We start from the raw sequence: 18,684 nt of genomic DNA on the forward strand, positions 1-18,684 counted from the left end.
GCGCCTGTCGTGCTCTCCCTGCGAGCATCCCTTTCTGCCTGCGTGCTGCTGAGGAGGAATGAGACCTGCTGGTGAGCAGGCTGGGGGAGAGCCACAGTCTCATCCTAACGAAACAATCAGGTTATGGGCTGGTTTGCATTTCTATTCCTGCTTTTGCAGGACTGTTTCTTGCTGTGACTGCGGGAAGCCTCAGGAGCCGTTTGCAGTTCTGTCTGCTTCCAGCCTTTGGTGTAGCCTCATAGAAGAATGTTTCAAAAAACATAACTTTCAGCTGCCTGACACTTCCCAGTCTCTTCTATCTCTTGTCTATAGTACTATCAATCAAATTGTTCTTGTCAGTTAACTGGTTTTAAATCTTGTATGGAAAAATTGTCAGTTCAAGATCATACTTGTAAGGACAGACGTGACTGCTCCTCTTGCGTTAATTCATTCTTCCTTAAGACATGAAAATAAAATTATAGAATATCAATTTGAAGCTCTTAGACCTTGAAATGATTTAAAATCTCCTAAAAGAAAGGCTATGGCTGAGCTTTGTCTCCGAGGCATCATTTTTAACTTAGCAGGAAGCTCTGATGGTCTTTTCTTTAAATTGCCTATTGTCCAGATGCCTACAAAGAAAGTGCTTCTGCGGGACTGTTTGTGTTTAGTGACGGCGTTTATTTCATTGCATTTCATGTGACAGATGACTTGGCTTCTGCATCGAGTAATTACGTGCTCACATCCCTCTGGGGCAGGTTCCTGACCTGCTGGAGCAGTGATTTGGTCTGGGAGTGCTGGCTGGCTGTGACAGGCTCCAGAGCCCCGTGTCCCCAGGCTGGGGGGGCTCCTGCCACACCTCTGGGGGCTTCCTTGGCTGATTCAGTCCCATGAGAGCAGAGGGATGTGGCAGCTGCAGGCTTCACTGGAGACAGAGCCACCCAATTAATGCTTAAATACCTGAAAGCCTTTCTGGTCTGTTATGACTGATAGTCCATAATTGTGGGGTGTCTCACCAGATTTCAGGTGCATAGATGTTCATAGATTTTTTTATTATCCTAAACTTTGATTGTGAGACACAGTGATGAGCTCCAGAGGATTGCTGGATGGAGCTGAATGAACTCTGCTTTATTCTTCAGAATAGTAGTGCTTTTCATTCACTCACAAAGAAATGCTTGATTTCTGCTTGAGGTAATTTTTTTTTAAAGATGGGGAAATCAAAGGCTTGAATGCAACATTACATTGTGGCAATTTTATTTTAAGCAGATTTTCTGCCTTTTTTGCTTTTTTTTTTTTTTTTTGCAATATTATCGTGCAGCAGCCAAACTAATGAATATATAATTTTCTTTCCTTTCTGCTTGTCATGCCCTGCTAACATGGACATCTACAAAGGCTCAGGTTGGTGTTGCAATCTGTCTTCATCTTGTTGTTCTCATCTAGTAAAAAAGGGCTTCGATGTTTTCTTCATCAATCAGCTTTTTTGTCTCTTCCTCTCTTTAAAACTGGATCCAACATTATTATAACATAACAGATTCATTCAGAGAGGTGCCACATTTGTTTGTTACCCCTGAAACTTCAGCTGCAGCAAAATGTGCTGCTTCAGAAACAAGGGATATTGATTTATTTGCACCTACTTAAATTTTCTATGCTTGCCTGGCTTTGTGACAGGGAGGCAGCAGCACCTACAACTTCTGGAATCTGCAAAAATGCACTGAAACTCTCACTAATGAGTTTCTGCCTTGTTTTAAACCCCTGTATTTGACAACATAGTAAGATGGTATTTGTTAGTATCTTATCTGGATTCAATATTTTCTTGATAGGAATGAAACATAATTAAAATGTAAAATAAAAAGCAGAGGCACAGGAACTGACCATTTGTTATTGTATTCCCATAAGCCCCCATTCCCACTTTTACACCTGCATTTTTTTTGATAACTCTGAGACTAAATTGTCTTGTCTGAGTATTTCAGGTAGAAATAAATACCCAATATGTTTAAGGTTATACTTTTGCTATGTCCTGCTCCTCAGAGGTTGTAAACAGTAAAACCATGAGTAAAACCAGGCAGGCAGGTTTGGGGCCAGGAGCTACATATTTTTTCCTTATTTACTCATTCTGAATGATGCCAACTTGGTATTTTAATCTCTGAGAAGGAGCACTCATGCTTTGCCATGTTACAACTTGGTGTTTCTAGTGCCTGCACCAATCTCACAGAAAATAAAACCACTTACCACTCCTAAATATGAATTAATAAACCTTGCTGAGCAACGTGGTAGTTCTGTCAGAGTGAGATGTAATGGCTGGGGTTCAACAGAGCTCACCTCAATTAACTTTCTAAACAAGGCATTTTCCACTCATTGCACTTAAGAATTTGAAATACACCAGTGTGTGAATATTTAATTATCCATTAGAAGAAAGTAAGGGATTTACTAGGAGCATTTTATAAAGTCCAATAAAAAAGTAGATGAAGGAAAAGCATCTGAAGGCCATGGTGAGGAGAAATGGAGCATCCAGATGTCTTTGTGTCAAGAATACCCTCCTGCTTTCCTAATTTCTCCTCTTTTCCTCATTTTGCAGCCAGAATTTTACAGTGCTGCTTTTTTCTGATGGCTTCATCCTGAACTGTCTTTATCTGAACTTTCCAGGATCTGATTTTAAGCTGAGATATCGCCCAGTTAGTGCAAGAAACTGAGCATTTCCAGATTGAGTCCCCCACTCCCTGAGGGCTTCCTTGCCACCCTCTGGTAAATCACTCAACTCTTCATCCTGAGTTGTCTCATGTGTAAATTAGGATTAGAGTTGAGCAGTTTTGAGGATTGGGCTATAAATAGATAATCAAGAGCAGGGGAAACTTCAGAGGCTTGATAAGTGTTTTCTCTCTTTTCAGAGAAAATGATTTTTCAGCAGTTTTTGAAGTAGTGCAGTAAGGGTGAGGGGCTCCCATAGTGCCCACGGGGCAGATCCTGGGAATTGCTGCATCTCTGTTCTGTGCTCTTGTAATTACTGCCCTGGCTCTGAACTTAGAATAAAAGGGATCCCATCCTTATGCTGGACACAAAGTTTTAGGCAGTTTCAGGTGGCTTTGGTTCAACACCAGTGGAGGCTTTTCAGAACCTCAGCAAAGCTCTAATTGATTTTCTTTTTTCTGCACCACAAAGGAGGCAAGAAACACAAACTCCTTTGATTTGGGTGTAAATAAAAACTAAAACTGCTGAATTTGTTTCACAAGTATTTGTGCAGGGATCTGCTGGAGGCATACAAAATTCAGGAACTCTGATAATTTTACAACAGATCAATTCAAACTTTTGTGCTCTAAGTAATTTTGAGCTACTTTTTTTAAAGTTTTGGTGGCTATTTGCTGCAGCATCCAAATACCTAAAGACAAGTATTCATCAGTGAAGCTGCTGCTTTGCAAAATCTAATTTGCTTGAAAATTAACTGTTCAACCAGGTTTAACACTGGTGAGCAGTTAGCATATTTCTGGCAATTGTGATCTATATATAAACTAGCATGAAATAAAATCAATTGTATTTTAAAGAGAACTATTTAATGTTGAAATTTTAATGAGATAATTTCTGTGATGCAGTGTTTGTTAATGAGCAAGTACTTGTCCTTCAGATATACAGTTAATTCAGTCAGGCTTTTTAAGTGTGTGCTTAGATCTGCCAAATCAAACACGCAGTTAAGTAATTAACAAAGCAAGTACTCAATTTTAATTTCAGTTTTAAAGAACTAAATAAAAGAAATTCATTGTTAGAAATTAGCTGGTTAGGATTAAACAGAACGTGAAAGCAGTGCTGATAAAAGTTATTCAGTTAATATATGGACATCTTTCAACAGAAGAAAAGATTAGAACGAACGAGGTGGAGTCAACACAGAAGTCAAATCTGTAGATTGATTACAATGAATGGACATTTATTTCAGATGTGTTTCTCACCATACTGTGGATCCATTTGTGTCAGGCTGGTTGCAAGAGAAGTGCTGGCTGTGGCCCACACGTTACCAGCTGATGACCATAAGCTCTAAGAGGAGAAGAACATCCCACTGCTGCCTCCTCTTGCAGCCTGGATATGCAGAGAATGTACAAGTGGTTATGCAAAAAGTGTTAAAAGGGAGCAAATTGCTGTCCAGTGTCAGTAGGAGTGGTTTTAACCCTTGCCAGCAAACCAGCTCTCTTTCCTATATGAACTCTTTGCCTTTGCTGTTACTCATGGTGGTCTCCATAGTTTGAAAATGGGTTGGTGTTTCTTGGGTTCTGACTGTTTCAATGTATTAGGTCTAATGTAACCTTGATGTAAGGGCAGCCATGTGAAATGAACTTATGTTAGCAATGAATTTAGCCCATTTGTATTAGAAATGAATAGCACAGAGGTAGTCCTCAGGGTCTCAGGCAACTGCTACAGCGATCAGTTTGGTTGTTCTAATATAATAAGCAGATATTGACTTAGTTGGAGTGAACACCAAGATTTACTGTCATGAAAGCTAAAATATCGACTGAGGGAAAACCAGAGTCAATATTTACCTTGAGGGACAATAAATCTTGATGTTCACTGAAATATGAAGTCACTATGATTTTCAGAAGCGTTGAAGCCCATTCCAGTTTATTCTGCAGGTGCTCATCAGACAGGCTACCTGAAGTATAGGTATGAATTTCTTTTAATGAATCACATCAGCTGAGCAAGTGCATTTATTTCTAGAAGTCCTACATTTAAATAAGTAAGTTAGAGAACAGTATAAATCACACCAAATCTCTTTGGTGGTTAGGTGTTTGGATTTTTCATTAAAATGTGAGTATTGGCTATTAAAAGAGAAAATAAATAGATTAATATTTGTATGTCTTGTTGAAGTAGCTGTCCACATCAATAATGCTTTAGCAAGGGCTCAGGAATTGTATTTGAGTGAATGGGAACTGGGTTCTTTTATTAGGGTAAGCTTTAGCAGTCTGTCTCTTCAAAAGTATCTTCCCTTTAATTTATTGAGAACTGTGCCCATCAACTTGATTTTGAGATTCAGGTGTTAAAGCAGTGTTCCAGGTTCATTCTGACTACAAAGAGTGATACACTGATCCTGTGAAAGGCAGCAGCAAAACTCCCCTTGGCTTCAGACAGGCATCCTTTCAGCCCTTTACCATCATTGACCCCAAAACCCAGCATGTAAATATGAATAAAAATTGAGGAAAGCAGTTAATTTGCTAAAATGCCAAAAGACATTTCTTTCTTGAGGCAGTAAGGGGTGAAGGCAAGCTGGTTGCCCTGGGTGCTGATCTCTGCATCTCCTCACAGGTCAAGTGTCTGCAGCTTCCAGCATCTTTCTCCCTCCATGCAGAACAACGGGTTCCTGTGCCTATTGCACGGAATTAATTTCATTTTTGTCCTTCAGGACATGGATTGTGGCACTATAGCTCCATACATGGGTGGGGGGCTCAGTGTGAAGGGGTTTGTAAATGTATTGTCATAGCAGGTTTGTATAAGCTTGGGGATGGGTGAGCATTAAGCAGATTATTTTCAAATGAACTTTTGTCTTTGTGCTTGGGAAGAGAAGTGTCACAGCTTTACAAGGGATTTCTGTACCTGCAGCAGAGGTAGTGGATGGCAAACTTGATGGAGGCCAGGAGACCTAGCCCATGTGTAATTTGAAGGTTGGATGCACTCTGTTACAGCCAGGAATCCATGGGAGCACATCCCAACCCCCTCTGGGACTGAGTGCTGAGTTGGTGAGGAGTGAGGGCACCACATCCCATGCCAACCTCTGTTCAGGGTCAGGGCAGGGCTGTTCACATGGACCCAGGAGGTGAGAAGTGAACCCAGGGTCTTCTGTTTTGTGGGACCCACAGAACAGGAATGCTTAGCCAAAACCCTTTGAAAGTGAAAAATCAAAGAGCACATCTGTTTGACCTCCTTAAGTAGCACAGCTCCTAGCAAAAGCAGGAATGGAAGGCTTTAAGGTTTGTTGTAGGTTTATTTCCAAATATAAAAAGAAAACAAAACAAAGAGGAATGGGAGATGATTGAAAACAAATTATGGCAAGCTAGGAGAGAAAATGGGAGGAAAACATTCTCCTGTGGAGGAAAGGACCACGTGCCACATCACTGTGGTTTCTAAATACAAAGATGGAGTTACAAATTGCATTCACAGCTTCCTCAACTCATTCCCACAGAGTTCCACCCGTGGAAATCTTGCATCTCCTTGAGACTCCCACTTAAAAGCTTAATGGCATCCACAGGTGCCTGTTGTAACTTGTTCTGCAGAAATCCGTCCCTCCCGGTGACTCAGGTGGTTATTTACATCTCCCCAGTGTCCCACAGGTGCCACCAGCATGGCATTGCTCAGCACTGACGCAGGGCAGAGGGGAGGGCTTGTTCACAGGAACAGTGTGCCATGCTGTCAGCACAATAACTTAGCAAAACAGATTATTCCTGGCAGTTACAATTCAGGATTTTTGGTGTGAGTGTAAGCTGGGGATCCTGACCAAGGAGGAAGTACTGCACAGGTCAGCAGCAGATCATCAGGGATCTGAGATACCACAGGGACATATCCTCCCTCCTCCAGCACAAAGTGGGCTGTCTGTCTGTCTGTCTGTCTGTCTGTTGGAGGAGGAAGAGAGCTGATGGCACTTCACACGGAGTCAAACCGGGGTGACTCAGTCAGACAGCAGGCTAGAAGTGCTCTATTAGTGGCTTTGTTATTGTGATCCTGCCTGCTCTTTAAAGAGCACATTTGAAGTATCACTTCACATTATGTGTGTTTGTGTCAGTGCCTATGGGATTTCTGTTTAGGCTCACAGGATTCCTCAGATAGATTTTAGTCCACATGGGATCCCCATGCCTCCCCAGCTCTGGTTTTCCTACACAGTCACTACAGCAGGTACCTGCCACAGGAGGTTTTGACCACTAAAACACATTTATGGTAAATGCCTGATGTTAAGCCTTTGCTGCTGTCCACAGGTGGGCTTTAGGAGAGTGGGTTAGGAGAGGTCTGAGGTTTAACAGAAGTTAAGGCAGAGCAATCAGAGGTCGCTGAGACAGCAAGGTGTGATTCCAAATCTTCCCTGGCTTCAGGCAGCAGGGAGAGTGCTGAGAGCCTGCAGGATTCACAGTGGTATACTCTAACCCTGAGGAAGGGTTATTTAACAGAGCAGGGGAAAGAATCTTAAATCCCCAAAGCTGCTGTTTGTGCTGGATTGCCCCAGCTGCCCCACTGTGCCTGTGGAGGGTGGGAGGGAGGGAGGGAGGCAGCACCTCCTGCCTGTCCCAGCCTCAGCTTCCTCTCCAGAAGTCTAAACAGCAGGAACAGGCCACCCAGCTCTTAATAAAACTTACTTATTAAGTTTTACCATCCTTTACACTGCCCTGTGAGGCACCTTCTCCCTGGGCTGGCCCTTGGCAGCCAGTTTTGTCCAAGTTTGGCTCTTTGCTCATTCCCTCTGTGATGAGGAAAAAACTGATCATGCCTCAAGCACTCGTTTCCCTCACTAATCGTCTCCTGTGGATGGCAGGGTGTTTTGTCAGGCAACATAGGCAGGCTGTAGTTTTTCCTTCCCCCTGTGGAGCAGGGAAACTAATAAATACTCCCTGCCTCTGCATCCATCTCCTGGATGGATGTCTGTGGGGAACACAAAGGCTTGGCAGTGCCTGAAGAGGGATTGCTGTTGTCCCTGGTGCATGCAGGGGTGTGGCTGCAGCAGTCAGTGGAGGTGACAGGCTGGTGGGGCAGGATGGTGGCTTCAGCTGTGTGCCAGCATCCATGGGCTCCCTGCTGGCTGGTGCTGAGCCCAGGCTTGCTGAGTGCTGATTTCTGTGCTTCCCATGTACACCAGTTAATGATAACGAGCCTGCTGCTCAGCTAATTAGCAGTGCTTGTGGTGCTGCTTGCTCAGTGTGGGAAGCCTAGCTCTGTGTCTGTGTGCACTTTGTACAATGCACAGACACCTGGACATGCTGGAGTCAGGCCAAATGCCAGTGCCTTGGTGCCACAGTCCACACAGAGCCAGAGTGGTTGCAGTTCAGATGGAGCTTAAAGATCATCTCGTTTGCAACTCCCCCATCATGGGCAGGGACACCTTCTGCTAGCTCAGGTTGCTCAAAGCCACATCCAGGTTTGTCATTTGTGCTTAATAATATACAGAGGAAATGGTGCTAATGGTATGACTGCCTTTGCCCCCTGTGATCCCTTCCCTTTCCCCTCCTCTGTGTTGAAATGGGATGCTCTAACTAGTTCATATGATCCTTGCCTTCACCAGTTCAGGCTTTGATTTCCCTCTTTCCTGTCTTCACCTTTTACGTATTTTCCGCTTTTCATCATCTCTTATTCTTTCTCCTCTGCTAAACCTATGCACAATGTATAGGCAGACCCACAGTTAAAATTAGATTCTGACATTTTCTGTTTCGGAGGAGATTTCCTTTGCAAGTTGTCTTCCTTCTATTTGAAATGAAAGTGATTTTCTGATGGGACACAGTTTTGTTTTCAGACTGGTATCTCAATTTTCTTGTCTTACCACCTCCAAAATGTTACAAAGAGGGTTTCTTTATTTTTATGGCCACAACACGTCTAGTCATAATCTGCTATTTTAAATGAAGCTGTAAATTATTAAACATGTGGCTGAATCTTTTTGGGGGTAGTTGGGAGGAAGGCCATTGATTTATAGTTATTCTAATGCTGAGAATCAAATGGCTCCACAGCAGCAAGGCTGAGGAAATTTTGGTGTGTGGAAGAAGAAATTTTAGGTGTGTTGTATTTTTCCAGGACAGCACATTATGCTTCATGCAAAGCAACAGGGAATACTGTATCTTCAAATCAGCTTCTGCAGACAAACCAGATTCAAAATAAATAACTTTTATTCATCACTGTAATAGAACTGTTGATGCATTCATTTATTTAAACCTAAAAATCTGCTGAAGTGCTATATCTCAGTGTGCTGCTTTTAACAACCTGAATATCTGGCACCTTTTATCAAGCTTTTGGCTGTATTTTTTCCCTATGTAGATACCATAGCTCAGGTGAACACACTGTCGTGTTTGATTAGGAGATATGTTAGAGATAAGTCACTTACAGGCAAAAAAAGCATTTACCATTTTTGTGTATAAAAATGAAATTTGTAGGATCCATGAAATTTCATTCTTTTATGGTAAATTGCTTATAAGATTGCGTTAGAAGCAAAGGTAAATGAGTGGTGATTTTAGGTTTGTACCTTCTGAAACACAAAAGGATGTGGTACATACGATCTTGGTGAATGACATGTGATAAATTATACTGAGAGCAGGCAGAGCAAATGAAATTGTAATGGAGTTCCTCTTCTGGCTGCAGGAAATAGCTGTTATTTATCCTGCTTCCGAAGATGCTGCATGCATACATCATATAATGCTGTTCATTATATACTTAAAAATCCCTTGGCAAGTCAATAATGAATAAATGAACTTAAAGCCATTACAGCAGGCTTAGCATGAGGAGTGTAAGCCAGGGTATTTTTCAGGTGTCTTTTTGAGGGTTTGGCTGAGTATTTCTGCAGGCATTCTAACCTGGACAGTTCAACTGGAGAGTTTGGTTCTTTCTCCTGTCAGGTGCACGAGGCAGTCCCATGCTACAGCGAGTGCAATCAGTATTCCTGGGAAGTAGGACCATGGTCTCCATGCAAAATCAACAGTGAACAAAATTCCCTCCACTGTGGGGAAGGAATACAAACGAGGACAGTCAGGTGCGTGAAGACAAAAGCTCAGGTATTCCAGATAAAAAGAGCTGATGTGTTCTTGCATAAAGCTGCAATATCTGGCCATCTGCCATTGGCCAGGTATCAGTGAGTGTGTTGCTGAGTCCAGTGTATTTCAGATGAAAAGAAACATGTGTTTACGTGTCATGGTTTACAGGAAAAGCATTTCAGATATGCAGCCTTGGTTTTTCAGGAACACGGCATGATATTTAAATTAGTATTCTTCAACCTAAATGCCGTGTATACATAAAGCTCCCTGAGGTGCAAAGCCTCCATATTTTGATTTGCTAACATTTTCCCCAAGTAATAGCACTGCACGCACCAGAGTGGCATTCATTATTACTGAATATTCATTCCCCAGGCATGGGGAAATGCTGAGTTATTTCCAAATGTTCAGATGTTACTAGCAGGAGCACTAAGATTTGTTCTTACTGGTTGTCACTTTCTGTTTGCTCCTTTGTCAGCCGACCAAAGTTAAAATCCCTCTGTATGAAGCAACAAAAGCATGTTGTGCACATAGCTGATTTCCATTTGCATTAACATGTTAATTCTACTTTTTGACCAGCCATGCTGCTCATAGCTATTGCCATGTCTATGTCCTGCACGGGGTTGAGGAGAAAACTGGTTGATATCCATTGTGTCTGTGATACTCTAATTAAAATGTGTTTTCTGTAGGTGTGTGAGCACTGCTGAGGACCACGGCGTGGAGACTGTGCCCAACGCTCTGTGTAACCAGGCTGAAGTCCCAGAGGCAGAGCAGAAGTGCAGCTTGTACTGTCCCAGTGAGTGTGCAGTGTCTGAGTGGGGACAGTGGAGCCCATGCCCACAGGTAGGCTCTCCTGCCTGTGCCCCAGCAGTGCTCCTCACATGGCAGTCTTCGCCTGTCCTTCAGCTGCTTCATGGCCTAGTTATTTTCTAGGAAAGTAAATTATTTTCTGAGGGATGTCAGGCTTAATGGATCCTGCCAGGATGGTTGAATGTGGAGATATTTATGTCTCTACAGAGACAGAGCTATAGAAAGTTGGTTAGTGAAACTCATAGTTATTACTGTGACAGTTGATTCAACACATCCTTCCCCTTGGTGTGCTATGGGAGAGAGCCCACACAAGCCGTGGGTGAAGGGACAGTTGTCCAGCTGCAGTAAGGGCTGAATGCCTTGGGAAGTGTTTGCAGGAGAGACCTCTGTCAGTGGTGCATGACTGCCATAACAACCTGCTGGTAAACCCTGGGGGTGACACTCCTCTGGACAGGTCTTAGTCCTGAGGGAGTGACAGCTCTCCCCTCCCAACACACACTATTTCTGTCCGGTGTCTTCTCCTCCTCAAACCCTTGGGGGAAGATTTGAGGCAACAGCAGCAGAAGGGTATGACAGCAAGGTGCCTGAACAATTTGTCATGTCACAAAATACTCAAAACTTTGTGAATTATGCAGGGATTCAAGCCACTGCCAAGTGCTCTGTGTTTTCCTAAGCATGCAGGATGGAAAGAAGTTGCAAATTCTGTATTATGAAAAACCTCTGGCCTCAAACCACATGATTTCAGATCTATTGTTTCTCCCTGATCAGTGTTGAAATAGGTGCCAGATTTAATCTCGGAGGGGTTTTTTAATAGACTTCCTTGATGTATTAAAGTGACAAACACATATTCATTGCCCCCATGTTAACAGGGCCATTACTGAAAGTTGAATGCTTATTGGACAGGTATTTATACTAGTGCTGACACAGGTAATTTCCTTCCATAATATTTTGTGTAGCGTATCAATATACTCGGTAAGAACATGTCAAATAAAATCCTGTGTTTCATTTCCTGTGTTCACCTCCTCCTGAGCAGCATGGCTTTGATGAAGTATAACACTCTTGCAACCCATACAAATGCTTGGATACCTTTCAGAGTCCCACTGTGGTTGGACTGTTTCTTTGCCATTGACTTTTTCAGGCATGGATTTTGTTTGTTTTCACACGCAGTGAACTGATGCAGAGATCCTTGAGGTGTTGGAGGTTTCTCAGGTGCCTTGGTGGCAGTCAGTTGTTTATGAAGGACTGCTTGAAGCTTTAAGCATCCTCATATCCTTAAGATGCACAAACTTTTTGCCTGAAGGCTCCTTTTTTTTTTTGGCAATAGCAAGGCCTCCCTAGCCTGGAGAAGCAGGAAAGGGAAGCTCGGAGCTTGTGGGCTACACTCCATCAGGCAGCACATCTCTTGGCAGGCACAGGGCCACATGCCACAGTCCCTGTGTCTCCTTGTACATCCCTTTGCCATGGTGGATGTTAATTCATGAATGTGAGGGCATCTGCATGCCAATGCAATTAACTGAACAATATGTTTTCACAAGCTGTTCTGCAATGCTTTGTTGTGAAACTGAGATGACTGTGTGCCGGTGGAGCATGTGTTTCAATAGTTCTGTCCAGATACAAGGCAATAAACAGCTTGAAGTTTTATAGGCAGATAAAACCCTCCCTTTGATGAGTTTACTGCAGTGCTGTCTCCCTTTTACAGCTACTCTGGCTGTTTGTGTTGGGTTTTGAGAGAGAACCACACAGCTCAGTCCCTCCCAGGCTGCACATGCTCCACATCTCCAAGGCAAGTGCTGGGCTTGCTGTTAGTGCAGAATGACTGTGCTGTGTCACTGGTGTAGCTTTGGTGTGTGTGGGGCAGGGATTGAGGGAATTGTGGTGGCTGGAGTGAGGCACTGCCAGCACCAGGGTGGTTAATGAACCTTCCATCTCCTGAGCCACTAAAGAAAGGTGGTCACAGGACAGCTACGAGTTGATGGACTCAAAAATTTTAAAAAATTTGAAAGATCACATCACATTGCAATTAAAAAGCAGAACTGGGGCTCCTGGCTGCTGTATTTCAAGCACATTTACATTTCATACCACAGTAGCTGGCACTCTTTTACTCGTAGCACTCTCATGAGGCAAGTGCCAAAGACCATTCCAGGAAGTCTTCCTGTAGCTCTGGTCATGTTTGGCTTGCTGGAGATAAAGAGGATTTATGAAACTTGACAAATTCTATTCTGTAAGAAATGAACAATCACCATTTGAGCCTCATCTTTGCCTGAGGAGCGTTTTGATTTGAGATATTTACCTAAGATTTTGGTCAGGTGAGAATTCTTTCCCAGTTGCTTTGGTGTTCTGCTCATGTTTTACAGTGTTGATAATAAATTCATCCTGATAGCAGAATAACTAACTCTTATCAGCTGAATTTAAAAAGGCCTTTTAGATTATCCGTTGTACCTTTTGTCAATATGTCATTGTACTCTGGATACTTTCTAGGGTATTACTTGGTTTTATCTTGTAGAAATATTCTTCCCATGTGAATTTTCCACTTTCAGGATGGTAAATGATCTTGAATAGTGTTGAAATCAATGAGTCATAAAGGTGGTGACTGCTTTGTCAATGGAAAGTATTTTCTTCAATACTTTTTTCTGCTAAAACATTGTATTTGTTCTACCTTTTTTGGCTCCATTTCCCTTTTGCTTTTAAGCACTTTTGTGGTCTTTTATAATTTCAGATGTTCCCATAATTCTTTTATGTGTGGTTTTCAACTGAATTGCATATTTTGCATCTTGATTATGGTGCTATTTAACACTGCTACACAAAGGTAAATTTTAATTTTTCATCTAATGGTCAGAAATGAAGCTATCAGAAATATAATGCCTCAAGGTTGCTTTGAGGTTTTGTCTCTGTACTGGATTCAAGAAATGCATAGTTACTGATTTAAATCTTCCCTATTATTCTCACTTTTTCTATTGAGAGAAGTAAATTCAAGATGGTTTTCCCTGTGGTTGAAGACTACTTTTTGGCTTACAATGTTCTGTTCTTTGTCACTAAGTAACATCCAAGTGACTTAAATACCAAGCTTTAAATCCATTTAAAATAACAGTTTGAAGCTTGCTAGTTAAAAAAAAAAATCAAACCAACAAAAACCCACAAGCAAATTAGGTTGACTTGCATTTTCCTTAAGAGATTTCATATTTGTTATAGCCTGTTCAGTCAGACATCATCACTTGATTGCTCAAAGACGCATCTAAACAATCTGGGAACTGAAATCCTGTCATCTCTGTTACATATTCAGTGATGGAATAACACACATTTCCTGCAGCGCCTCAACTTTGTATTCATCTGACTTGGAAATGTAATTAATTGACTTCAATTGAATTCATCAAAGCATTCTTAAAAAGAGTTAATATGCGAGTGGTGCTACAAGTCCCTGAAATAATTACCTCCAATCTATTTCGTTAGCTCTCTGTCGATGGATGGCTGTCGCAGCCCCGTTGTGGGTTGGAGTGGCCTCCTTGCTCGCCTCAGCTGTTGGCATTTCTAGCAGCTAATTCCAAGAGGTCTGAAATTAGTTAATTATGGGAGGTTGCGTGTGTGGTGAGTGAGAGCAGCTGTCTCCATTTCAGCGAGCATTTTCCTCATGGATCAATGGCGATGTGCCGCGCTCAGGACTTGCGACAATTGAGTTATTATTCCCTGGAATCTGCGGGGGGAGCGTGATACCCACAACTGACCGGATTAAAAGTGTCACCAAGCGAGGCAGCCAGCTCTCAGCTCTGCAGTGACTTCCTTTGTGGATGCAAGCTGGAGTTGTTACAGTTTGGAAATGCCAACTGGAAGGGAAATTGTGGGCTCCTGTAGACGCTGGGAGTCACTGTGTGGATTACGAAAATCTCCATCACAGCTGCTGAACACAGAATGGGCAGGGTTGGAAGGGACCACTGGAGGTCATCTAGTCCTTTCTCTTCAAACAGGACTCCCCAGAGCATGTTCCTCAGAATTGTGTCCTCAGACACCTTTTGGATATCTCCAGAAGAAGCTCCCCAGCCTCTCTGGGTTTGGCACGTAAGTTTGGCAGAGGACCTGAAGAGTGAGGCTTGCACAGAGCTGTCTTTCTAGCCCAAGACATAATTTGTTCAAATCAAGCATGGGAATTATGCTTGTCAAGGCTTTTTGGAAGAACATGCACTGCTCCTAATGCATAACTGTAATTTGGATTTTTTTGTATGGCTTTGTCAAAAGAAGTGGGTAACTGCTGTGTTTTTTTTAGATTCGTTGTTTTATTTTTTTTAATCTTTGTTATCAATCACTTTTTTAAATGTAATGGTTCTTTGTGGAGGCAGGCAAGGATTCAGAACCTGGATGCATCTGAAAAAGAAAATTTATGCAAATGCATTTTCATTTCAAAAGACTGGTGGTGTTATTGTAAATGGCTTGTTAAATTGTTACAAAACATCCACACTGGCATGAACAATATAACGGTTCATTGCTCTGTTAAAAATAGTCAAATACGGTTGCTGCCTTTGCATTTACCTTATTTTGAGGTTGTATGTTTCCTTATGAATAGCCAGTTGAGAATAATGCAGCCAACTATTTATAGTGCAGGATGCATTATACAAGCTGCTTGATAAATTAAACAGCTTAAAGGGCCCTGTAATGGGTTACAGCCTCTGTGCTGTGCAATTATGATGCATATGAAAGCCTGGATCAATGGACAGCTCTTAAATTCCATCACAAAGAGGGTCTAATAGTGTGTATTAATGCATGATATGTTAACAGCTCTTACACTGGAACTTAGCTTCATAACCTTGCAGTTTTATTTTATTTAATACCCTTCTCTTCCAGAACAAACTTCCTGTGCTTTGTCAATTCTGTGATTGTTGGAAGCAAATGCTGGTTGCATTCTTTGTGTATGTTTTTGTCCCTTTTGTCACTTTTTATGTTAGCTTTAAATAGTGGCAAGTGGTCATGGTAAAAAATAGCTTTGGCTGAAAGAAATATTTAAAAATGCAGTAGTCAATAGTGCTAGGAATTCCCCCATAGAATCAAGATGATGGCTGTTACAATTTCTAAATGGTCCTTTGAGAAAAACTTTGATTTATTCCTGCCTTAACATTTTATGGACCTCTCATTGCTTCAGAATATTCTGTTTCTGTAGTGGTTTATATAATCTGGCCTGTAGTCCTGTAGCTCTAGCTCAACTTTTTCATACTTTGTGGAAAAGAATAATGGAAATTGTGATATTTAATACTATAAAGTAGGCTGGAATGGTACATATACCCATAATGAAACCTTCTGTGTCTGTGTATGACATTCTACTGCTGCAGGCTGTTGTTGTGCTGCCTGAGGTGGCACCCCACTATTATTTTCATCCAGAAATTCATTCTGTTCCTATCACCAGTTCCAAAGAATGCATATGCCAGAATTACACACCCCATTGCTTACATTCACCAACACAATCTGGAAAACCTAACAGCCAAACTGATTTGTACCTGATGTTGAAGGTACATGGAGTTCTCCAGGCCTCTGACCTTCTACCTCCAAGCACCACAGCTGCCTCCATTTGTTAGGACTTGTTTCCTCTCCTATTATTTATGGCTGGTGGGTATCCATAATCATTGTCCTTCTTTGATCCATAAATCTTGATTTCTAGTCTGGATGGTGTCAGAAATGGGTTTCAGTTTCCCAGAATAAGGAATATTTGCTGTTACACCCATTTCTATCCCATGTTTACATTCCAAATTCTGCCAGCTATGGAAACCAGTAAAGATTATAACCACAGGCATAAAAATAAGTATCATGAGCATAAAGAGATGATCTCAGAAATACAAGTCAAACTTCCACTCCTGACCCCACCTGTTGTAGGCACCTGCCTTTCCTTATGCTTCCACTGTGGAAATGTTGGCTGATGCTGAGCACAAACCAGTTGCAATAGCCTTACAGGAGGTAATGGCTGACTTAATGTAAAAAATAATTAGAAAAGCTTCATCTGTCATCAGTGAAAGCACTAGTTGCTAATAGAGCAGTAGAAAGTAAAATAATATCTTTGGAAGTGTAGCATCCACTCAGTGGGAAGAGAGAAGTTGTAAATGAAGATATTCAGTAAAGCATTGCTGAATCACAGTGGGCTTTATTTATTTAAAACCCCAGAAACTGTAGATTCATGCATGCTTGTGATTAGAAACTTGGGTCCCTGGGGCAGATCCAGTCTTGATCCATGTACCTGATTGGCACATTCCCTGTTTGGTGTGGAAGATGACTTGAGCAGTCAAATTAGTTTTGTCACTTCCTTCATTTATGAGAATATTCAGAATCAACCTGTTATCTTGCTCAAACCTTAATTAATCCCATGGTAATTTCTTACTTAGCTGCTCAAGAAATATTTCTTTCTTTTGCTGCCTTTTCTCTAAATTGCTGATGGCCATTTCTGTCCTGCCTCCTAAACCTGTGCTTTGCCATTGATGGCAATTGGATTTGCTCTCAGTGTTTTGAGATCCACATTCAGGACTGGACATGCCCCGTTGGCATTGCTTGTTAGTACCCTCAGCATCTCCCCACTGGAAACAATCCCTCTTCTTTCCTTTCACTATTCACATCCCCTAATGACACTGAGTCTGCCAATCCATTCCCCAACCTTTGCCATGTCATAAATATTTCATTTTTTCTCCAACGTGGGTTTTTGGAGGAGTCCTGCAGGAGCTGTGCACCCAAACCCAGTGAGATTTCAGGGTAGCTGGATACTCAGCTCCCTCTTCCTCTTTGAAAATTCCAGCTTTCATCTTTCTCTTTGCTAGTCATTCCCTCCTGCTGCTTGCTCAGTTCCATATATATTTGGCTCAGTTTTTTACATGGTTAACTTGAAAGAGCAAGGGCAGAAAATCAATTATAAAACTAAATTGACTTCTCAATTGACGTTAAGAGAAATTCAACAAATAATATTACAGGATATTAGTTACAGTTTGCCAGCTTTGAATTTTTGCATGTTTCCCATGTCCTCAGCTTGATTAAATGGATGCTTTTCCTACAGAGATCCCTTATTATTCAAAACTAGTAAAAATGAGGGGCTTATTGCATCAACTCTGGCTCCTGAGCACCATGGCTGAGAATTCTGGCTTCAGAGCATCAGTAAACCAGTTGTTTGTTTGGATCCTGGCAAACACCAGATAGAGTTTGACCTGTTAGACTGGTGTGCTGCCTACCAGGAGGATATCTGAGAGGGAAAATGGTCCTGCCAGCCAGGAAAACTCTGGGGCTCTGTGACAGCACTGGGCTGCAGCAGTGTCCTATAATCAAGCACAACGGGGGCCATGCTAGACAGGGGAAAAATGCTATTTTATTGAAAGAATTTACTTATCTACAAATGAGGCATATTTTCTGTCTGCAGGTTCTTATTTTAAAGGGAGAAAAAGTTGGTATTTCTGAGACGGCACAGACAGCTTCTGTCACAGCATCCATTGATTTTTTTTCCCTTTGGTAACATAATTCAGAGAAACATTAATTAGGAGTAGCTACAGAGATACATGCTTTGATTTTTTTTCCCTTAGTCATTTTGCTTTATTGGCAAATCATTTAAGTTATTAGTGTTAGTTGTGAGAATGAACAATCAGATTAGTTGTGAAAAAGGCTGTAAACTATTGGTAAACACTTAGCATAGGTTTAATTTTCAGATAATTAGAAGCAATTGGGTATTTTAGCTGACCAAGGGTATTTGAATAAGATTACCTTTTAAAATGATTTGACAAGGTGTGTGTCAGCAATAAAAAAGTAATAGATTTTCCTTCATCTAGTGTAAACATAAGGAAAATAGGCCCTGACAATGTATTTTAAGACCAAACTTTTTTCCCCATTTATCTTGATATTTATTCTGTTCAGTTTTGCTATCATCTGTGCAGCTAATCCAGTTTACAGCAGTCTGAGATCCAGATTTATGCTGCAAGGCCATTACATTTCCCTTTAATATTCACAAAACAGGAATTATCCACACTTCCACCCGTGCAGGGTTCAGTGTTTGCAGGCTGTTTGTTGCATGGTAATAAGCCTGTGGTTTTAAACTGTTAGTTATTTTTTGTAATTATAGTGTTCTATAAAAATCATGCTTTAAATCCCCAAGCATTTATAAGAATGTATTTCTATATGCATTGCTTTTTTTGTTTATTTTCTTTGCTGTTCCTGAGCAATCCTAATGAGAAACTGTTAGGAATTAAATGGGTCATCTTGTTCAATGAAT

General features: G+C 41.5%; 1 protein-coding gene across 1 annotated transcript in view; it reads left to right on the forward strand.

Moving 5' to 3' along the window:
- Positions 1 to 18,684, forward strand: part of THSD7B (thrombospondin type 1 domain containing 7B) — a 239,071-nt gene that overhangs the window by 195,451 nt on the left and 24,936 nt on the right. The window contains exons 14-15 of the mRNA XM_033065271.2: positions 9,531 to 9,664; positions 10,352 to 10,505. Of these exons, the coding sequence (XP_032921162.1) occupies positions 9,531 to 9,664; positions 10,352 to 10,505 (288 nt within the window). The remainder of the gene's footprint in view (positions 1 to 9,530; positions 9,665 to 10,351; positions 10,506 to 18,684) is intronic.

The sequence above is a fragment of the Catharus ustulatus genome, chromosome 7 (genome assembly GCF_009819885.2).
Source record: "Catharus ustulatus isolate bCatUst1 chromosome 7, bCatUst1.pri.v2, whole genome shotgun sequence".
NCBI classification, from domain to species: Eukaryota; Metazoa; Chordata; class Aves; order Passeriformes; family Turdidae; genus Catharus; species Catharus ustulatus.